Source organism: Drosophila innubila, chromosome X (genome assembly GCF_004354385.1).
Source record: "Drosophila innubila isolate TH190305 chromosome X, UK_Dinn_1.0, whole genome shotgun sequence".
Lineage (NCBI taxonomy): Eukaryota > Metazoa > Arthropoda > Insecta > Diptera > Drosophilidae > Drosophila > Drosophila innubila.
In genome coordinates, this window is record NC_047626.1 from 826320 (window position 1) to 848870 (window position 22551).

Genomic DNA, 22551 nt, shown 5'->3' on the forward strand with positions numbered 1-22551 from the left:
TTCGCTACAAAAAACGCGCTGGCAGCCCAATTTCAAACTGTGATCAATTTAAACCAAAAAGTATCCAAAATTTACAATTTTCTTAAATTAAGATCTAGAATTTAAAAAATGTGTGCAGCATTTTTATTATAATCAAGTCGATTTTTTGAATTAAATGAATTTATATTGAAGTAGACACCTTTAATCCCCAACATCGTAAGAATAGACGCCTTCACTTTAGCCAATTTTTTATTTAAAATGTTGATATAGTTTATCAATTTAATTTAATTGAACAGACTGGCAACATTTAGCTAATCGTTGATGGCACGGGCGCTGCCATTTGGAAACGTCAAATAGCGATAGCGATTATCATAGGGGCAACCCTGTGCTTCGTCATTCGCACGCATACAGATTTACTATTTGCTGCAGAGAAGAACGAACACAAAAGAAAAATAGTAGTTTTCTATACGAATCGACGCCCAACCCAGCCCAAAAAAAGTACATATTTGTTGCAGTTTTTCAATTCAAATCAGTTGTAAGTAAAATAGCGCAAATTAACGGGTACTTAAAACGCAAAAATTAACAATACACATATGCTGTGTTTGTGTGTGTGCAAAGAAAGGAGAAAATTCTAAAGTGAAAAGTGACGAAAAATGTTAACGATGACTGCTTTTTGGTATTTGGCTTTAGCTGCTTGTCTGCTTGCTGCTGCTGCTTCTTCCACTGCCTCTCATGTCAGTTTGTATGTATGTGTGTGAGTGTGTGTTCGTGTATTGGTTGAATTTCATCCTTGCTGCTGGCGAATTTATAAAAAAATTGGTTTTTAATTTGTGCATATCGCTTTGTTTTTGGCTTTCTATTAAATTGCAACTTGTATACAAATTGTATGTATGCAAAATAATAATGCACACATGCATATACATACATGTGTGTATGTGTGTCTGTGCAAGTGCATTTGTGTCAAAATAAATTAGCATATTTATCGTTTATCGCATTTATACGCACTTAAAAGGTGCACACACTGTTTTTGTATATTTGTGTGTGTATGTGTGTGTTAAGAGAGATTTGGCATGGGGAGGGGGGCTGCATATATATTTCATATTAGAACTGACTGTGAGCTTATCTAAGTACTTTATGGTTGTGTGTGTGTTTCTTTTTTTCTTTCATTCTGCACGCACACATACTCAGTTTGAGTCATCGCCTCTCTTCTGCTTATGCTCCACTAAAAAAGAAAATAAAAAGGAAGCCGGCGCGCTGGCGGCAGAGGTAGCCGACAGAGGCAGAGGCATCGATACCGCCTGCTTGTCTCTGTGTTGGTGTCTCCGTCGCATTTAACGCTTCTGTGTGTGTGTTTGTGTGTACAAAGTTCCTCCACAGTTACAAGCTCGCACGCATAGATAAGACAATAGTTGGGGAAAAAAATATAAAAAGTTACAAATAAATAGCAATTTGCGTCTCGACATATGCATTTAAATATGATTATAACAATAACAAGGCAATTTTGGCAGCCAGTGTATCCACTCCAGTTAATTTAACTCCTGCTCCTTCTGTCACTCCACTTCCAGTTCCATTGGCAGCCAGTCTGTTCCTTCCTCTTTCATTCCTCTTCTGCTCCACCTTTCATGTCAACTCCACACCCCCCTCCCCATCCCCACTCTCTTTTCGTGTTGTTGTTGTCATTGCGAAACTAATTAAGGCATATGAGTGAACCTACACACACTCACACACACTTACAAAAATGTCTTGGAGACAAGTGGAGACTGCAGTTGAAAACTACTATTCAATTTCATTTTAATATAGCAAATTATCCGTTCATGTATTTTTTCAAATTGGTTTTTATAATTTTTTTATCTCCACTGTTGTTTTGATCCGTCCAATTAGCAAATATGTTTAACTGTTGTATTGGAATGTAGAGTTGTTCAAATGAACGAATAGTTAAAATAAAGTAGTTTATTTTTGAAGTCAAAGCGAATCAAATATCGTTTTCGGTACTTCCCCGAAACAGCTATTTCGATAAATGGTTCTATTTAGATTTTGTCTTTTCGATTTTAGCCTCTGTACCGATACAAAAAAATTTAAAAATATGTAAAATTGTATAATCAATATATTTCAAGTTGAAACTTTGCCTAAATTTGAATGCAGAATGAAGTTAGAGGCCGAATCATTTTCTAAATGACAATCCGTTTGAAAATCGATTTAATGAGTTATGACAATTTAAAGTTGGTTCGACTTTTGATTTAGCTACTTTACAAGTCAAAATTTTTTGTTAATTTTTACATTATTTTTTAAAAGAAATTGAAATGTCTTAGAATCAAGTTTAAAGTGTACATTTATACTAATTACGTTATCAGGGGTTGATTAAATGTGAAAACTTGAGATTAATTTCAACTTTCAAAATTTCATTGAATTTCATTAGCATTGAAAATCAGTTAGATTCAGGTTACCATTTCTTGTGAAAAAATCGATGCATCCTAATACATTATCATTTTTTATTTTATAAATTATTTTAGTATGTATTTATATGTCAAATTGCACGATAAAATTATCTCAGCTATGTTGTGTTAAAATTTCAATCTCCTGGGTGTTAACGGTTTGGACTGTGAACTGTACAGACAAAGAGTTTTACATATATATATAGATTTAAATATTTATTTATATGTCACATTTTAAAATAAACATGATTTATTTTTGTTGTTTAGAAATCGTTTTGTGAGAAAACTCGAATTCGAACTCGAACTCGAAACCGTTCGGCATGCAAACCATCAAGTGTGTGGTCGTCGGAGATGGCGCCGTGGGAAAGACGTGTCTTCTAATCTCGTACACAACCAACAAATTTCCATCGGAATATGTGCCAACTGTATTCGATAATTATGCGGTGACGGTGATGATTGGCGGTGAGCCGTACACACTCGGATTATTCGATACGGCCGGACAGGAGGATTACGATCGATTGCGTCCGCTGTCATATCCGCAAACGGACGTTTTTCTCGTCTGCTTTTCGGTGGTCAGTCCCAGTTCATTTGAAAACGTCAAGGAGAAGGTAAGACCCTTTTTTTTTTACATATACTTCAATTTAAGTATATACATTAGGGGCCTTCCTTTTGCACAGTGACTACAATTTTGATTATGTGAGGATGTATAGGGCCAAAAAAAATGGGAAAGACCAAAAATTAGGAAATGCAAAATTAGAATGATTGTTATTAGGAAATAAAAGTTAGGGAAACACAATTGGATAAAATCAAGTAAATTTAAATAAAAACCGGCTACTTTGAAGCCTTTATTACTTCAAAAAGACATTATTTTGTTGAACCTTTTATCTTAAAGGGTAAAAATTCAATAAAATCTCAAATTTTCTAATTTGTGTCTTTTCCTTGGTGTTTCCCTAACTTTTGTTTCCTCAAAACAATAGTCCTAATTTTCCATATTATATTTTTTGTCCAATGTTTTTTTTTTCCTAATAATAATTTAATTTTTGAAAAAAATGCCTATTCGAAATTCGAAAAATATTACTCAGAATACGAACATTTTGAAATGAAAATTCAGAAAACAAAACAAGGAACTATTGAAATCAAAATACTAAATTACAAATTCTGTTATTAGGAAGTAAAAATTAGGAGAAAAAAAAAATGGTAAAACCAAAATTAGGAAATATGTTATGATATGATATGATTCCTCTGTTTTTCACAAAAGTCACGAATTTTGTGTAAATTGATTTTTGCTGCCATATTTTAGAGTAATACTGATATCCAAAATAGTTTAGCGCAACCAATATACCTATCGATATATGTAGAAATATTTGTTATCAAGAGAGCCTTTAATTAACAAATGTACATTTGCCTTAAAATTGCTTTACAGTGGGTGCCAGAGATAACGCACCATTGCCAGAAGACGCCGTTTTTGTTGGTGGGGACACAAATCGATTTGCGGGACGAGACGAGCACATTGGAGAAGTTGGCCAAAAACAAGCAGAAACCGATAACATCGGAGCAGGGCGAGAAACTGGCCAAGGAGCTAAAAGCGGTCAAATATGTTGAGTGTTCAGCCCTCACACAAAAGGGACTCAAAAATGTCTTCGATGAGGCGATTTTGGCAGCCCTGGAGCCGCCAGAGCCAACCAAGCGAAGGAGATGCAAATTCCTATAATTTTGCTGTCTCCCTCTCTCCCTATCGTTCGTTCGTTCGTTCGTTTTGTTTGTTTCTTCGCGTCTTTTCGGTTGTTTTTTTTTTCGCCGCACATTCTGTATATATATGTATAGAATATATACACAATATGTATGTTTTCATTTCCTCCCTTTTTTAATTATGTATTATTCTATACACGCTTTCCAACACTGCAACACAAGCAAAATTGCAAGTTTTCGCCAGCCCTAAATTTGGTAGATGGCAAAATTGGACTTTAATCAATAATAACTATTATTTTTATTTTGTGTGTTTTTAATGCCATTTGAAATATGTACACATTTAAATTGTCTACAAAAAAAATCAAAAACAAACAAAAATTTTGCTTGCGCTGTGTTTTGTCCCCCTCCCACTCTTCCCCCCTCCTTTCTCTATTTCTTTTGTTTTGGCGCAATTTTCTAATAAGATACAAAAAAAAAGAAAGCAAAAAACAAACAACAATAACAATTATAGCAAACACATTATTTATATAAACATATATACAAAATTAAGAGAAGAAAAACAAGAGAAAGCAGAGAGAAAAATGTATGCAATTTTCTGTTTTGCATTAATACAAAAAAAAAAAAAAACCTAAAATAGGACACAAAAAAAAATACTGAGCCTCAGTGTGAAAGAGCTAGAAGAAGCAGCAAAGAGAAGAGAATTATTATATAAAAACAAAAAAAAAAACAACTATACATACATACAAACATAGATACACGCATACATATAATGCATATGAAGGAAATCAATACAAATACAAATACAATGCTTAAACAAACACACACATCCACACACACACACACGAAGAACAACGGAACTAAAAACACTAAACTAAATGGAAAATATGCGTAATTGTATGTAAAACGCTATTATGTATCAAAAATAAGAGTATTGAAATATATAAGAGACAAAGTTGCAAAAAAAAAAATGGAAAACAAAAATAAAGCAAAACAACAAAAACAACAAACATAAAGAATTGAAAATTAAAAAAAAAATTCTTAACTATTTAAGTATAATCCATAAAGTAACAAACGACAACAACAACAAGCGAAAGATGAAATGAAAAACAAAAAGAAAAGAAAGAAAATTGTATTGTAGTTCAGCATAAAAACAACAACAAAAAGAAAAAGGCAAAAAATAACGAACTAATGCATTTTTTAATATTTTTATATGTATACATTATCAATTTTTACATTTTTTTTTAGAACTTAGACATTTGACATTATTGATTTCAGATATTATAATAAAAAAAAACAAATACAACAAAAAACAAATATATATATTATATATGTAAAAACAAGCAGACAAATAACTTCAATTTGTGGCAGTGTTGCTCACTTTTTAGATGGAACAAGTAACGTTTCTGGGGGAAGCAAGCTAAGAAAAATAGCTTTTTAACAGACAGACAGATTTGTCCATTTTTAATATAATTAAAATTTTTTGTATGCATATTACTAACGGCTAATAGGATTTTTCAAATTATTCTACCTAACGAGCTTTGAAAATAGCCAAAACTAGCTTTAAAATAACTTATTTGGCAACAATAAATTCGAGGACTACCTTATGAATGGCGAGGATTAATTTTAAAAAAGCCAGATTTTCGGTTAATGGCAATTTTTAAAATTTTCTACTCTGTCTGCTCTAATAATAGCCAGAATCTGCTAAAAAATATATAAGTTGGCACCACTGTTTACCTCTTTCTTGCTTCTGCTAAAGTTACTCTGTCTGCTCTAATAATAGCCAGAATCTGCTATAAAATAGCTAAGTTGGCAGCACTAGCTTAATGATCCTGGAATTGCAGCCATCTGGCAGCGCTGTTAACAATTTTCTTACATCAGATAAGCTCTGGCTACTCTGCTGCATTTTTGAAAACGACTTTTTTAAGGATAACAATTGGTTTATTATATAAATATCATTATAACTAATTGGTCTGAGGATTTAGAGCGGCTGGATCCATTTGCATTTTATAGACGCCTCCTGAACTAGGCTGACTGCCGATTCGTGGAAGCTGGCGCTGCCGGCAATGTCAATGTTATCGATATCGGCTAACGGGCGCAGGCTGGCAGCGCGATTTTGTCGGAGCTGCTCAATGCCGTGCCAGGCAATCATGACGCCATTATCGGAACAATAACGCTTCGAGGGCCGCAAACAGCGACAGTTGTACTGTGCCGCCAGATGGCACATATTCTCAAATATCACATCATTGTTGGCCACGCCTCCCGAGATGACCAGCGTGGGCGTCGCGTTGCCAAATCGATTGTTTTGCTCCTGCAATTAGAGGTGTTCATATTTTTAAAAATATGAATATTAATATTTCGATAGAAAAAAATATAATTTTTGCTTAATATTTTTGGGGGAAAAAATATTGAAAACATCATGACACTAATATCAGTAGAGACTTAAAATTTGTAGCGCTATTACTTCAAATAAGTTTAATTACGAATTAAAACTGTAATCGGAACCGCGAACTTTAACCGGTATTAACCGATTGAAATTGGTAACCGTAACTGAAAACCTAACCGAAACAAGATTTTTTTATCATACCGAAAACGAAAAGTCGAAATCACTTAAGCCGAAGTAACAGATTAATCGTTTAGTACTTTATTCTAGCATTAATTTCAATTATGTTGTTGGGCTATAATCATTGTTTTTCAAACTAATATTGATTTTAAATTTAAATATTGATTTTATAAAATAGATCTTATGGAAAATCCAAGAATTTTTTTTTATATATACTAGCTCTTCTATAACATTTCAACATTTTTTTTAAAGAACCGAAATAATACCGGTAAGCCGGTTACCGTTGTGAAACCGTTATACAAAGATTTTGAGTAGCCGATAACCAAAAACAAAAATAAGCGAAGCCCTTACTGAAACCGATATTTGATTAGGTTTGATACCCTCAAATAATATCACAAAATTATATTGTTTTTTTTTAGCAAAAAATATAAAACTCCTAAAATAATGAACTCCAAATGATGATGATTAATAATCGCAAACAAAATCGATCGATATATATTGATAAGCCTACCTGCAGGCAATATTCGAGCGCGCGTTGAGTGCGATGCATCAGATGTCGACTGACAGCGCGCAGTAATCCGCCACAGAAATCCGGATAGTTGCTAATGATGCCATCGGGCGGAGTACGTTCCAATCGCTCCCGAGCACGAATCGCTCTAAAGGAATTGTTTTTAATGCCCGCAAAACTAAAATTACAATTACGTTGCTGCGATAACGGCAGCGGGAATTCAAATGCGTCTGGATTTGTGGAAAACTGTGCGGCATGTTCAATCGCCTGTCCGCCATTCATCTCCCGATATTCCGGCAGTATGTACAATCGCAATCGACGCGCAATTTTATCGAATGCCTCGCCCGGCGCATCATCGAGTGTTTCGCCGAGCAGCGTCAATTGTCCGGGTCCATTCACTACGGCCAACTGGCTGTGACCGCCACTAATCAGTAGACACAGATACGGAAACTGAAGCTCCTCTCGATACTCCATGCGTGCCTGCAATTCACGACAATACAAAAGTTATCGACTTTCAAATTGAATTGTAGCCGACTATGCAAGTTATCGTATTGTCGATTTAACTAACAATTATTTCATTATAACATTCATTATATTTTACATACAAATATTACAAATTTCAAATATATAATTGTGGTTCCTTAATTTTTGGTTTTATTTGTAGTTATAATTTATTTCTTATGTTTTTGGAACGCAATAAAATTTTTCCTCTGCTGTTTATCGACTTTGTCGAATTGTCGATTTATCAAAATTTTAAATCAAACTTAAAAATATTCGACAGAATATTTAATAATTATAACTTCTAGCTTGAATAAAATTTGAATTCCAAAAAAAAATAACGAATTTAATTAAAATTTGTATGCAAAATGATAGGTCGAATCATGACCAAAATGACATTCCGTTTGAAAATCGGTTCAGTTTTGATCAAGTTATGACTGTTTAAAGTTGGTCAGACCTTTCACATGATTTTTTACATAAAATGAAATGTCTCAGAATCAAGTTTAAAGTGTTGTTTTATACTAATTACGATATCAAGAGTTGATTAAAAGTGAAAACTTGAGATTTAAAATTTTGAATTTTCAAAATATCAAAGGGGGGACCCTTAGCATCGAACCCAAGATTTAAAGGGCAATCATTTTTTTTTACAAAATTAATTAAATTTGAATGCCGAATGAATTTGGAAACCAAACTGAGAACAAAATGACATTCCTCTTAAAAATCGGTTCACTTTTGACAAAGTTATGACAGTTAGAAGTTGGTCCGACCTTTGACCTAGCAACTTTACAAGTCAAAATTTTTGATCAGTTTCACATGATTTTTACAAGAAAATGAAATGTCCCAGAATCAGTTTTAAAGTGTTTTATAATAATTACGACAGAGGGAGTTGATTAAAAGTGAAAACTTGAAATAGAGCCGACAATTGTATTTAATCAAATGAAATTTATAATCATATATAATTTTTGAACTGATTAAAATTTTAGCTCGTTGAATATCAGTTTCTAGAACAAACAAATCGATTTATTTAACTCGATTTTGCGTACGAAAAAGAATCGAATCGCTTTCATAAAAATCGATTTATCGATAGTTTAAATGTATACTTTGAAATCAGTAGTACCTGTAATGCATGCGCCTCCATATGATGCACTGGCAGCAGCGGCTTGCGGTGTTTTCTTGCCAGGTGTCGTGCATAGCGCAGGCCAATCAGCAAGCTTAGTGGCAGCCCTGGTCGAGTGGTCACTGCAATCGCATCCAATTGGTCCGGCTGCAGTTGAGCCGACTTTAAACAACGCTCAAAAGCGCCATCAATGCGGGCCCGATGCAGATCTTGTGCACGTGGTGGTATAATGCCGCCATAACTATTATTAATAAATAAAGTGATGTTTGTCAGTCAAAATTCTTTCTTTCAGTTGCAAACTTACCGCGTGTGAAACTTTTGTTGCGACTCGAGCACATTTCCATGCACTCGTCCCACTGTGTCCACTATGGCGATTCCCGTGTCATCGCAGGAGGTTTCTATGCCCAAGACATAGCTGACCAGACGTTTGTTTATTCTCCGACTGCACACACAGCGGCTTTTAAGTAACTTAAATGCGGCAGCTGCATACATAATGCCAGCGAGAGAGAGAGAGAGAGAGAGAGAGCAATCAACAAGTAAGGGTTGCCCATGCAGTGAAAATTTCCGATCTGGCTTGATTTCTTTCGCCTAAAAAAAAAGGTTGCCCTTGCAGTTAAAATTCCGATCTGGCTCGATTTTTCTTACATAAAAAAAATTGCTCCTGCAGTAAAAATTGCCGATCTGGCTCGATTTTGTAACGTACATTTCGCACAATTTTCTAACTTTTTTCCCCGAGTTCTGACGAACTTATCGAATAAAATTGAAGTCCATAAACAAATATAGTTACAAATTTTTGCAAGAGAAATTTATTATATTTGTGACTGTATTATTTTAAATTTACTATTTTCCAAGCAAACTATTATTCAAAAATTTTAAGAAATGCAGGTTTTACAGGCTTGTCATTGTGTGATTTCGCGCTCTGAAACTCTTTGCACACCAAACATTTTTTGTTTAAGCACTAGGAAAAAAATCAACAAATTTTCAATGGGTACTTAATGGGTTAAGGAAAGTTTTGTGTCATTTAAACGGAGTTTTAAAGACCTTTAAATTGATGCCAAAATGTAAATGAAGTAAGTTTAAAAAGTGAGAAATTTAACTTTAGTTTTGTGTAAATTCCGTAAAACCTGTAAAGTAAGTTAGTGAGTGAGAGAGTAAAGTGAAAGAGAGAGTGGAAAAAAAAAGACAGAAGGAGAAAAGGAGGCATTAAAAATAGTATTACAGATAAAAACGTAGAGAAAGATAGCAATAATGCAGGCATAAATGCGAAATTATAATGAGAGGGAAAGAATAAGATAAGCAATTAGAAAAGAGAGAGCAATACAGAAAATGACAATGGTTTTTATTTAAATTCTTTAGAAAAATATGCATATAATAAAGAAACTGCTTTTAAGACTTAGAAATTCACTTTTTGGGCCGAATCATCATAACGGCTTTCTTCATGGAGTAATAAGATCCCCGAAAGCTGGCCCAATTGACGCCTTTGTAATATTCGATGTTTCCATATGTTCCCGTCAATTGGCTGTAAGAATTCGAGTTAATAATCGAGGTTTTAAAAAATAATTAACATTCAATCTTACCAGAATTGACAATAATTCCAGGAACGGTACCACCAGGCGCCAGTGTCTAGTTCGGCGCAGTTATCCGATTGACCATCATTATCCCGATCGAATGTAGAAAATTTGCTGCCATGATGATATTTGAGTGAATCACCTGCAGTTCCACTGGCATCTCCCAAAGTGTGTAATTCATATTGTTGAGACTCGTTTCCAATTGCGAATTCATGGTACTTCTCAAATCTCTTGTCGCCCTCAAAGTCCTCGAGAAGAAAAAGTAACTCTTGTTTTCTTTCTGCCGTTATTTCATGCATCTTATCTAAACCCATAAAGAACTCGCCATTTAGATTACCAAATCCATTTTTATATTCCCTCCAGTTTCTATAAAAATTTACACTACCATCCATCCTTCTCAGGATAATGGTCCAACCTCCTCCTTGGGTTTCCGCATCGCAGGCAACTTTAAAAGGTTGACTACTAAATTTGGGGAGGAGTATTTCATTAATCCCACTGGACTTAGCATCGGTACAATTGTGCGGGCCATGTAAAATTCTCTGACGCTCCTGCTCCGCTCTAAGAAGTTGAATTTCATTTTTAAGCAATTGGATATTAGATTCCTTGTCAAGTACACTTTTCTTTTCGTTCTCCAACTCTGCTTGTAAAGTCAAAATATTCGCTTCCTTATTAATTAAATCTTTTTTTTGTAGGTCGAACTCCGTTCTCAGAGTTTGTATGTCTCCTTTCAGTGATCGAATTTCTGTTTCCCTATTAATTATGTCTTTTTTCTGTTTTTCGGTCTCTGCTCTACATTGATTATCCGATACCACAACATTTATTTCTTTTTTTAGTAGTTCAAGTTCCGTTTTTATAAACTGCATGTCCGATAGAAGAATCTTAAGTTCCTGTCCCTGTTCAGTTCTATTAAATTAATAAATTTATTAGTTTAGGAAAATTTCACTATTGACAAGGCTGCGAACCAGTTCTGAGCAGGACAGGATCGGTTCGGATTTTTAAGCAGCGCGAACCGGATTATTAACCCAACCCCTGAATTTGAACCGACCCGAACCACTTTTTGAAATAAATCTTTCATTTAAATATAAAATAATTCGTCAATAAATTTCAGATATTTGAAATAAAAGTAAATCATAATTAAATCTCCAAATAAATTTAGATTTTTATCAAAATTCGATTTGTTTCAATAAAAAGTTTAGTTGTTTAAAAAAATTAAGAAAAACGAAAACCATAAAATGTATTTTTGAATTAAATTAAACAAAGGTTAGGGGTTAAAAAGCCGCTTCGCGAGCGGAACCTAACTCTGGTTCTATGGCTCGAACCACCGAACCGAACCTGTACCACAATTTTGGTAGTTTGCAGCCTTGAATATTAATGAACTTACCTCAACTCAGATAACTGAGATCTTAATAAAGAAACTGTATTTGTTTCGTTATATTCCGAAATATGAATTGCACCAGTAAACGAATTAAATGAATTAATAACAAGGATAATACAAACTATTTCCTGCAACATTTTGACGACTGAACTTGACTGAATGTCTGACAGAACTGACTGAATCAAAATTTGAATAGAAGCGAAGAAGTGAATTTTTAAGTGGTTATCGTAACCACATAAATAATAATACATATACTTAAATGCATACTCTTATCTTAAAAAATTCCCAAAAACTTAGAATTGGTTGCCTCGACTTCCTCTTTGATAAAATGTTTAGCTCAAATCCGGTCATTGAAGCATAACCAAAATTCGTGGTTGAGCATATCAAATATACTTAGTATATAATAAATATACTATATAGGCTGATAAATTTCACAGCAGTTTTTGTAAGCGCTTGTTTTTAGCTTATTATTAATAAATAATGTTTTATAATTAAGATTTTGGTCTGAAAACTAAGAACTTTGGTCTTAAAAATGCGTCGAGAACATACATAAATTTCATAAAGTTGGAAAACAAATCTTGATTTTAAAAAGATCAAGTTCTTATTATAAGAGTAAATGTTCTTAATATTTAAAATGTAAATTTAATGTGCTTGAACGCGTCGATCTCAGAGACTTTATACTGGATACTGAATACCGTACGCAAATCAAGTTTGTTTTTGTTTTTGGATCGGACAACTATATCATATAGCTGCCATAGGAACGGTTCATCGAAAATGAAGTCTTAGTATGAAAAAGTTTTTTGTTTGTTGAGATATCTTAACCAATTTGACACAATATACATCTGGGCTAGTATTATACATACTGACCAAATTTGACCAAATCAATTTTTATAATAGAGTACCTGGGCACAGGTCGAGCGTGCTCGACTGTAGCCGCACTTACCGCGAGCAAAGCCCCCTTGTTTTTATTTTGTCTGGCAACCCTACACACATGTTGTATGAAGCAGTTTAGAACAGCTGTTGGGCGAAATTAAATCTGTAACAAAACCAAATTCGAAGCTGTTTCAGGAATACCACAAACATGCATTATTCGTTTGGTTTTAAATACATAGTTGTTTATTTTAATTTTTGAAAACTATATAATAAATAATATTGATTTAATCATGAGAAAAAGTGCAATTAATAAAATTGCACACATCCCGCTAAACACCTACACTCTCTCTCTCTGTGTGGTAGTAAGTAGACCCAGTAGGACCCAATGAGATAGAATTACCCAGTAGGGAACTGAGAACTGGATACTGGATTTTTGGCCGTTATTATCGTTAATCGTTTATCGCTCGTAATAGACGCGATAATAGAGCGTTTTGGAACGCCAAATGCTATAGCTATTGTCAAATTTCAGCAAATAGACACCTTCGCCGGGATAGGAATGGGATCCGACATAGACCTCGTTGTAGCATTCACGCCGATAGATTGGCACAATTATTGAGATTGGCGCCTTTGAGGCGGCAGCAGCAGCCGCACTTTGTGCCGCCAATGTATTGCGATCCTGCGATAGAGAGCCCGACTCCAAATCCTCGGTGGTGGATAGATAATCCTCATCCACACAATCCTCATCCTCATCGCTGTCGCTAACATGAACAGTCACCTCATTAGTCACGGGTTTGGCCCATTCGAAGTAAATGCCGAAACCAATGTCATAATTATCCGTAGCAAATTCCCAGAAAATGCACTTTCCATTCAGATTTGTCGGCACACGCACCTGCAATAAAAGGTTTACCATAAGATATACTATTTTATTTAAAATAATCAGTTGTATAGTTAGCATGGAACCCAAGATCTTGAGGGAAATAATTTTTTTACAAAATTAATTTAATTTGAGTGCAGAATGAATCAAGAATCAAGGCCAAACCATGATCAAAATGACATTCCGCTTCAAAATCGGTTCAGTTTCGACAAAGCTATGACAGTTCGAAGTTGGTCTGAACTTTGACCTAGCCTCTTAACAAGTCAAAATTTTTATTCAATTTCACATGATTTTTTACAAGAAAATAAAATGTCTCAGAATCAAGTTTAAAGTGTTGTTTAATACTAATTTTTATATAAGGAGTTGATTAAAAATGAAAACTTGAGATTTAAAATTTAAAATTTTCAAAACTTCAAAGGGGGGACCCTTAACATTGAAAATCAAAATCCAGATCTAGATGTACATTTTTTTTTTTTTCAAATTTAATAAAGTCTGAGCGCGGAATTGATTATGATACCAATTCATAATTAAAGGGACAATTGCAGATCTGTTGATTTTTGACAAAGCTATGTGCACTTGAAGTTGAAAATATTACAATTTGGAGTATTTTTTGGAACATTGAAATCATTGTCGATAAAAACTGAATTTTAAATATAATTATTAATATTATAATAAAAAAATAATTATTGAAATGGAATTATAACATTTAATTGGAAATATTCCAATATTCCAGTGTTCCCGTGGAATGCTCACCATTAAGAATTGAATTTTAAATATAATAATTATAATTAGAATACGAAAAGAATAATTGAAATGGAATAATAACTTTTAATTGGAAATATTCTAATGTTCCAGTGTTCTAGTGGAATGCTCACCGTTACCGTATCGCCGTGTCCAATGGTAATGACGCCGTCTCCATCGCCAGCGGAAACTTCAGTCTTGAACTGTTGAATATCCGGACGCGTCCAGATCTTGGCCGGCCGTATCATCACATAATCATCATAATCCTCACTGCTGCCCCCTCCCCCTGCTCCCTCTGCCCCAGCCACCGATTCCAGATCATGGAGCTGCTCCTGCTCCCGCTGTTCCTGCTGTTCCCCTTCCCACTGTTCCCGTGTCTGGAATTTACTATGCAGTTGAAGTCCCTCGATGGCATTGGCCAGTTCCAGGCTGCCATTGTTATTGTTGCTTTGCTCCTTTCCCTTATCCAGTTCCTTCTGCTCCTGTGGTGGCATATTCTCCGGATCCTTGTCTTTTGTGTCGCTCTGATTCTGATTCTGCAAATGCAACTGCTGCATATACTGATGATAATGTTCCCGCTGCAATTGATGGATTAGCACCGCCTGCTGTTCCGGATTTCCCGGAAACTGCTTCTCCGCGTACAGCTGACAACGAACAACAAACGAGAAACGAACGAGAATAAACAACAGGTCAAAAGCGAATACGACAAAGAGTCAGACAGCTGAAGTCGAACTGCTCGACTGTTAGATGCCCAGTATGAAATTGATTTAAATACAAATCATGGACCTTAACGATTAAAATTCTTTAATTTGACCCACTTGCAATTCGAGTTTGAAAAAAACCGCCTTATTCCAATTTACAATTGACTTAGCTATGTTGTGTAAAAATTTCAGCCTCCTAGGTCTTATGGTTTGTGCTGTGCAATGTTCAGTCAGTGAGTGAGTGAATGAGTGAGTCAGAGTTTTATATATATAGATTGAGAATTACAAATTATTTCTCTATTCTATTAAAAATAATTTAAATAGTTAAAAGAAATAATAATTTTATCGAAAAAGAGAGTTATAATTGAATTAAGGAATTAAATAATAATTATTTACGGTCCTTGATAAAAAATCACCAAATAACTCTTAGTTTACCACTTTTGTGTTTAAAATTTTAACTGTTACGGTGCCTGATTTCATATTAAATTAAATCAAATTGAAAATTGGAAAAAATCAATTAGTTTTTAAAACTTATTTCATAAATTTTGCAATTGTGATCAGAAAGTAGAGTTGAAATTAATTTTTATGATAAAAATGATAAAATATTATTTATTTAACAATTTCAATATTAAAGATTATAATCCTTACTGTAACTAATTTATACAGAAATGTTTATAAACCTATAAGCCTGTGTATATTTTAGATACTAGGATTTGTCTAGTATCCTTGAATTTTAAATGCGGTTACTGCTGTTATTGTTGAGGAAATTGGGTCATGACCCCATTCGTCACCATCTCCTTCTTTCCTCCCTTCCACTTTCCACAACAGATTCAGCTACAATTACCATTCACCATTTATTATTGACAGGATGACGGAGTCGGCGTGAGGAGAAAGAGACAACAACAGGTGAAAAGTTTCTAGCCCGATTAATTTGTGCAGACAACAGAAGGGGTATACACGACTAACACATTAACTGTTAGTTTAACAGACTCTTAAAATCAGAACTTGTTTCGTTTTAAGCTTGCTATTTTATAATAAAACTATGAAAAGTTTGCAATTCAACACTTCTGAAAAATAATACTAAAAAATTAATATAATATAATTATATTATTAAAAAAAATACTAATAATTGTTTTGACAAAATAAAAAATATAAATATTTGATTTATATTTTTTTTAAATATTAAAACTTAATGAATCTCATTAGCTCCTAATGACATTCAATTTTCAACTTAATTTTTAATGGAAGTTAAAATGCTTCAATAAATTTCAAATCTTTTTTAAAAATAGTGCAAAACAGCAAGGATTAAAACCGTTATTCAAACCATAACCTTTAACCGGTTTTAACCGATTGAAATTTGGTAACGGAAACTTTTTAGTTCAATTTATTAATTAAACCGAAATTATTAAAGCCGAAATAACCAAGTCTTGTATAACGGTTAGTTTCGGTTCCAACAGATGTTGTTGAGGTGAAATCAACTTATTATTGAAATTCGTTTCGGTTTGATACCCTGCTACCGAGGTATAAATTCAAACTTAAATTTTCAAACTTAAAAATTCAAAAGAATTTGTTTGCCTTGAAATTTTGAGATTTTTTTTTAAGTTTCAAGAAAAATATATATGAATTGAGAGACAGTTTATCTGAAGCATGAACAAAAGATACTTGTAAAGCAAAGAAGTGCAATATACCCGATTCGATTATGCTGTTATGTGCTGGGTATATACAAAAAAAAAAAAAATCGATTGTCAGTTGTGTTTGATTTAGAATTGTAGTTTACCTTAAACTGCTGATATGTTTGCTTGTTAAGCGCATCCTGCAGCTGTCGTCGTTGCATCTCCTCCTTGTAACCCTCCTCCAGCAGCTCCTGCTGTTCCCTCTCCCGCTTCAATCGCGTCTCCTTTTCGAGTTCCATTCGTCGCAGCTCCGACTTCAAAGTGTCATCGCGATTCTGTCTAACGGCCTCAATATACGGCCGAAATGCACTGCACATGGTATCGAGCAGATCGATAAATCCCTCCATTGCCTGCTCCCTGGTCATGTCTCCCAAGAGTTGCCAGTGTTGTTGCCTGTCGCGACCAATGACATCGAGCACTCCCAAAGCCGGCGCATGATTTGTATTGAAGGCTCCCAATGAAGCCTGTTGCTTGAACGCTATTAACTTCAAATTATCCTCGTATGACAAATGTATCGCCTTGCCAGAGTTTTCTGAAAATTAGACACAAAAGTTAAAAATTCCAATAGAAGCCACACAATTTTTTTCGCTGTTTGTTTTGCTTTTTACGTTTGTAGAATGTAAATGCTAGACGATACAGCTCCTGCAATGGAAATCCCCATTTCTCCAAAGCTGTCGTCGGACTGTTGTTTTCCATCCCTTTAACTTTTTACGAAATTATTCTTAATTGGCGTTATAAAAATCTTAACACAGCACCAAACAAAAATAAATAATAAAATCTTGCTGTATGCGTGTGTGTGTGTGTATGTGTCAGTGCGTGCACACTATCGAACTATCGAAACTAGATTTGTTTATCAAACGATAGTTTAGAGTATCGACACGTCACGAAGGACATACTTCTAATGGCGCCACACTATAATTTTAGCTGGTGTGCTTAATTGTTGCGACTTCTATAGAGAAAAATTGTGAAAAAATAAATCAGTGTTTTATGTGTGCTGCTATGATAATATTATAAGCATTTACAATTCTACTTGAAGCGCACTAGTTTATGTGCGTGACGTCAAGACATACTACGATGATGTTAGCAAGGGCCGCGTGTATCGACAGCAAGGGCTGCAACTATCAATTGTCAACTGGTTAGTAACATAATTCGCTTTGGCGCCACAATTAAATTTAAACTAAGGCGAAACCATTTTACCTTGTTTTTCTGTGTAATTGTTGTGACTCATAAATAAAAAAAACATTGGTAAACGTCTTTAATGCCGGTCTCATCTCAAAAAAGAAAAATAGAAAACCCCAAATAGGGGTCAATTTATGATGAATTTACCAGTAAAAATTAAATTGGGGTCTAACTTAGTTTCTTTTTAAAAAATCTTTCCATACTAAATGAACTCTTTTATTGTTGTTGTGTGCAACTTGTCATCTAATGGTCTTGTCAATTTTATTGTGAAAAATTTCAATAGAACAATAATATCATGGAAAATTATGTTATGTTGTTTGGTTAAAAAAATTTTGTCTACGGCCCGCTGTTTATATTCCCAAAACCACTATGATGTAGATTATGTAGATGTTTAAGAAGCTACTTGTGACTGTGTGATCATATCAGTGCTGCAAAACGGATAATAGTAGTGACAAATTACACAAAACATCCATGCAAAATTTTATGTTTTATGAAAATTTCAAAGATTGTTTTAAAATAAAGTAAGTGAGACCCCAACCTTATTCTTACTCGTAAGTTCATCATAAATCTCCCCCTTTTTGGGTTTTTTTGATTTTTCTTTTTTGAGATAAGACCGGCATTATAGATAATTACCAAAATATTTTGAATGTAATAAAATTGGAAGACCAATTTTTATTTAATGTAGTTTATTATTATTACAGAACCTAATCACATCGAAGTACGTCACCTTGTAAATAATTGCACCATGATACGATGATTTTAGTCCAGGGCTGTCTTGCATTGCTATCGAGGGCTGAGTAACTGAGCAGCACTTTACAACACTTGGCAGCTAGTTACTGCTGCCAACTTAGCTATTTTATAGCCAGCTCTGGGTATTTTCAGAATTTAATTGCTAGAAATATTTAAAAATTGTCATTAGCCAGCTATGTTCAGCTATGTTTTCCCAATATTATTTCTTGTAAAACTATGCAAAAGTGCACACAAAATGATTTCCAGCAAGAAACAGCTATTTTTGCATTTAAAAAGTTGACAGCACTGTTTGCAACTCAGCTTGCAACACTGGCTGGCGCCAGCTGTGTTGTTGTTCTTGATTGGCACACACGTGCGATTATTTCGTTCATTTAAATTTATTTTTGTAACAAATAAATTCAATCAAAATGGGCAGCACACGTTTTTTCCTGTCTGATTTGCCACACAGGACAACAGAGCAGGATCTGCGAGCGTTATTCCAGGACTATGGGTACGTGGAGCGTGTGGAGCTGAAAACGAAGGAACAATTTGTTGATTCCGGACAAACAGCAGAGAAAGTAATAGCATTCGTCACAGTGCAAACGGAGGATGCACATTATTGTAAGTGCGAATAGGATGCAAATACGCTGACTTTAACCCTCTCTTCTCACTCTCTGCAGGTTTGAATGAACTCAACTGGCAGAAGTTGCATGGCGCCAAATTGAAGGTATCACTGGCCAAGGAATCCTTTCTGGATCGTCTCAAGCGTGAACGTGACGAGGGAAAAGAACAGGAGCAAGATCATTCGCAGTTGAATGAGTTCAATCAAAGCAGCTCTCGTTTATTGGCTCATAATACGCAAAACAAGCGTCGTGTCTTTGGCGAACATGAGGAAATCAACGATGACGAAGTTGCTACCGAGTTGCTCATCACTAAGAAGCGTGCTGCCAACTCTATTCATAATGGCAAAGTAAGCTTTATTTATTTCCAAACAGTGCAGCCACATCAGCCTATTTTTACCCCGTCAAAACTGCCTTTTTTTTGTTCTTATCGTTCCCATGACAGCTATATGATATAGTGGTCCGATGTGAACCAAATTTGGTCAGGATGTATATTAACAGACTATGCATATTCTGTCAGATTTGTTGAGATATCTCAGAAGTTATGTCAGAAGTTTTTCATACTAAAACTTAATTTTCGACCTATCGTTTCTGTGGCAGCTATATAATATAGTGGTCTGATCTAAAAATAAAAAAAAATTGATGTGCGTATGCTATTCAGTAACGTACGTACCAAATTTAAAGTCTCTAGCTCTTATAGTCTCTGAGATTGACGCATTCAAACAGACAGACATGGCTAAATCGACTCGACTGTTGAGCCTGAATATATATACAGAATATATATACTTTAGGAGATCTGCCACGCCTCCTACTGTTACATATAGTCACCCAAACGCATCATACTCTTATTTGGTATTTTTATTGGCCACAGGATATAAAAATGATCTAATAGGATCATTAAAATTTTACTAGTTACAAAAGTATTTGACTTTTTCGTCTATGTATTTTTTAGAAGACTCACTTATAATGGATATAGAAAAAAATGATTTACCCTCCAAAAAGGGACTTTTTTAAGGGCTTTGTAAACTATAGAGTTTTTTTTTAGAAGTGTGTAGAGAGTAGAGCTAGGTTTGACAATGTAGTCAAGGCCAATGTATTCTCTACACTCTACTGAAAAAGCTCTATAGTGTACAAAGGTCTTTAAAATGAAGTTTTGTCAAGATTTATTTTAAAAGTTTACTTGCGACCTTTGCAGATTGTGATACAACAGGAGCATGATGTGAAGCCGCTGCACATTATCGAGCAGCAGAAGAAGAAGAAGCCGACGAAAGAGAATCTTCTGGATGCCAAGGCTTCAATTGCGGATCAGAAGCGCAAGGAATCTTTAAATAAAATGAAGCAACAGCATGAGCAAAAGAAATCGGCGATACAGATGGCATTATCCTCCATGGAAGCGGGAAAGGCCAAGAGAATTAAGTTTAGTGATGCTGAGGAGGAAGAGGAGGAGGAGAAGAAAGAGCAGAAGAAGCCTAAGCCGCAACTCTTTGAGGATGCATACGAGGACGAAGCTGGAGAGGATCAGGAAGAGTTTTTATTGCCTCAGCACAGTGGCAAAAAAGGCGAAAAACTTGTGGAAATGCAAAGCAAACAAAGTTTGGATCCCAGATTTCGTATAACAGCGAATTTTGTAGGCGAGGAGGACGAAGATGAGCAGGAAGAGGAGGAAGATGAAGAGGAACAAAAAGATGAGGAGATAAATGAGCGCAACTATCAAATGGGCATTTTGGAACAGGTCATAGGTCGTAAAATCGATACATCCAAAGCTGCCGAAGCCGCCAAAAGCGCTAAAAATAAGAAAATGTTGCGTTTTGATCCTGGCAAAGAGGAGCATCAAAAACTATTGAGGATCAAAACCAAAGAAACGGACAAAAAGCCGCCAAAATTGACGACTGCTGAAAATGCTGTGGAAAATTCTGCGCCAGTTTCACAGAGCGCTTTCTATGTGGTCACGGATACACTGAAAGAATCGCTGAAGACACGCGGCGAGGGTTTCAGTTTGTTGGACATGTTTGGTCCCAGTCATGAGGAAGCTGCTGCCGAGCGACAGGATCAATTGGAGAAATTGGGAAATGAGAAAATATTGGTGAACAAATCTAATAAACTGGGCATGGGACTAGGAATGTCCAGTGTAAATCCCTTTAGCTATGATTCCTCCGACAGCGAGGATGATAATGCTGATGATAATGATAATGAAACACAACAAACGGGGAATCCCCAAAATGACAAAGTGGCCAAAGAAAATGAGGAACCCTCGAAAAAGAAACCAGGCAAACAAAAGAAACAGTCACAAATCTTTATGGAAACCTTTTTTATACCCAAAAACGATGTCAGACTAAAAGGTAATTACTTATCACTTACAATTTAAAGTATTCAAAATTTCTTTTTTCATATTTAGTAATTAATTATTTACAATTGAAAGTATTTAAAATTTATATATTTTTTTATACATAGTAATTATAATTAAATCTTCATTTAATTAATTGAAAATTCACATTATATTTCATGAAATTAATTGTTTTCTCTGCTTTTCTTTTAGAGGGTGCCAAATTCTTCAAGGCGTGCAAACCGGAGCTGGAGAATGAGAACTACGATCAGGTGAAGAAGCGTCTCAAGTTTCTTATTACCAAGAAGATTGCGAAAACGCAGAAGAATATGCCGGGCAAGGCAATTAAGAAAAACAAAAATAATAAAAAAGCTAAATAAGTGTATACATATACACACATTTAAAAACAATTGTGGATATCTATTGCTAGTCAGTCACACTGTCGGGCATGTTATCGAAATTATCGTTAGTTTGGCATTTTGTAGAGCATACTTTTAGGCTTGTTTGACAAAAACATCACTGCTGTGTTACCCTCTACGAATTCGGAATATCTCTTTTAAAAGAATTACAAACAAATGAGGAATAAGGAAGGGGGGGAAAAAAAAATTCGACTTGAAAATTGGATACTTTAAATTAGAAAAACAAAATTGGGAAGACAAAAAAGGAAAAATCGCTTGACATTTAATAAAATATTTTTGATTAATTTTTTCTTCTAATTTTTTTTTTCTAATTTGTATGTCCTAATAACAATTTTGATAATTTTGGTATTTTCTAGTTTTTATCTTCCTCATATATTTTTTTTCTAACTTTTACTTCAGTTATCAGTTATCAGATTTATTAATTTTTATTTCCAAATTAAAGTATCCTTATTATTTTTTCCAATTTTCATTTCCGAATTTTCGTATTTTGAGTAATATTTTTCGACATTCGAATAGATATAAAAAAAATGTTAAAAAAATTAAACACTCTTATGCGTGTTTTTGAACTTACTGATATTTTTAGCTAGCATATTACAGAGCATACTTTTAGACTTGTAATGTAAATTTAAATAAAAAACTCGGTTTTTTGTATTTTTTTTTTTTTCAAAATTGATGTTTGTGTATTCAACTAAA

The 22551-nt window shown here is 34.4% G+C and overlaps 5 protein-coding genes across 5 annotated transcripts; 2 read left to right on the plus strand and 3 right to left on the minus strand.

Annotated features, from left to right (window-relative positions):
• Positions 1-358: 358 nt before the first annotated feature.
• On the plus strand, positions 359-5075 carry LOC117779628 (cdc42 homolog). Its single transcript, XM_034615893.1, has 3 exons — positions 359-514; positions 2679-3019; positions 3835-5075. The coding sequence occupies exons 2-3, from the start codon at positions 2732-2734 to the stop codon at positions 4120-4122; spliced, it is 576 nt and encodes a 191-aa protein (XP_034471784.1). The 5' UTR covers positions 359-514; positions 2679-2731; the 3' UTR covers positions 4123-5075.
• A 947-nt stretch (positions 5076-6022) lies between these two features.
• Positions 6023-9297, minus strand: LOC117779619 (probable tRNA N6-adenosine threonylcarbamoyltransferase, mitochondrial). Its single transcript, XM_034615881.1, has 4 exons — positions 9088-9297; positions 8784-9024; positions 7172-7648; positions 6023-6408 (listed from the first exon to the last, which is right to left on the minus strand). The coding sequence occupies exons 1-4, from the start codon at positions 9273-9275 to the stop codon at positions 6079-6081; spliced, it is 1236 nt and encodes a 411-aa protein (XP_034471772.1). The 5' UTR covers positions 9276-9297; the 3' UTR covers positions 6023-6078.
• Positions 9298-10103: 806 nt separating this feature from the next.
• LOC117782638 (microfibril-associated glycoprotein 4-like) lies at positions 10104-11253 on the minus strand. The gene is made up of 2 exons (XM_034619663.1): positions 10361-11253; positions 10104-10302 (listed from the first exon to the last, which is right to left on the minus strand). Exons 1-2 carry the CDS (start codon positions 11212-11214, stop codon positions 10185-10187), a joined length of 972 nt encoding a protein of 323 aa, XP_034475554.1. The 5' UTR covers positions 11215-11253; the 3' UTR covers positions 10104-10184.
• A 1627-nt stretch (positions 11254-12880) lies between these two features.
• LOC117782630 (Golgi resident protein GCP60) lies at positions 12881-17381 on the minus strand. The gene is made up of 4 exons (XM_034619654.1): positions 17197-17381; positions 16693-17120; positions 14349-14858; positions 12881-13488 (listed from the first exon to the last, which is right to left on the minus strand). Exons 1-4 carry the CDS (start codon positions 17282-17284, stop codon positions 13057-13059), a joined length of 1458 nt encoding a protein of 485 aa, XP_034475545.1. The 5' UTR covers positions 17285-17381; the 3' UTR covers positions 12881-13056.
• Positions 17382-18838: 1457 nt separating this feature from the next.
• Positions 18839-22011, plus strand: LOC117782621 (probable RNA-binding protein CG14230). Its single transcript, XM_034619644.1, has 4 exons — positions 18839-19117; positions 19177-19466; positions 20312-21455; positions 21653-22011. The coding sequence occupies exons 1-4, from the start codon at positions 18925-18927 to the stop codon at positions 21817-21819; spliced, it is 1794 nt and encodes a 597-aa protein (XP_034475535.1). The 5' UTR covers positions 18839-18924; the 3' UTR covers positions 21820-22011.
• Positions 22012-22551: the final 540 nt, after the last annotated feature.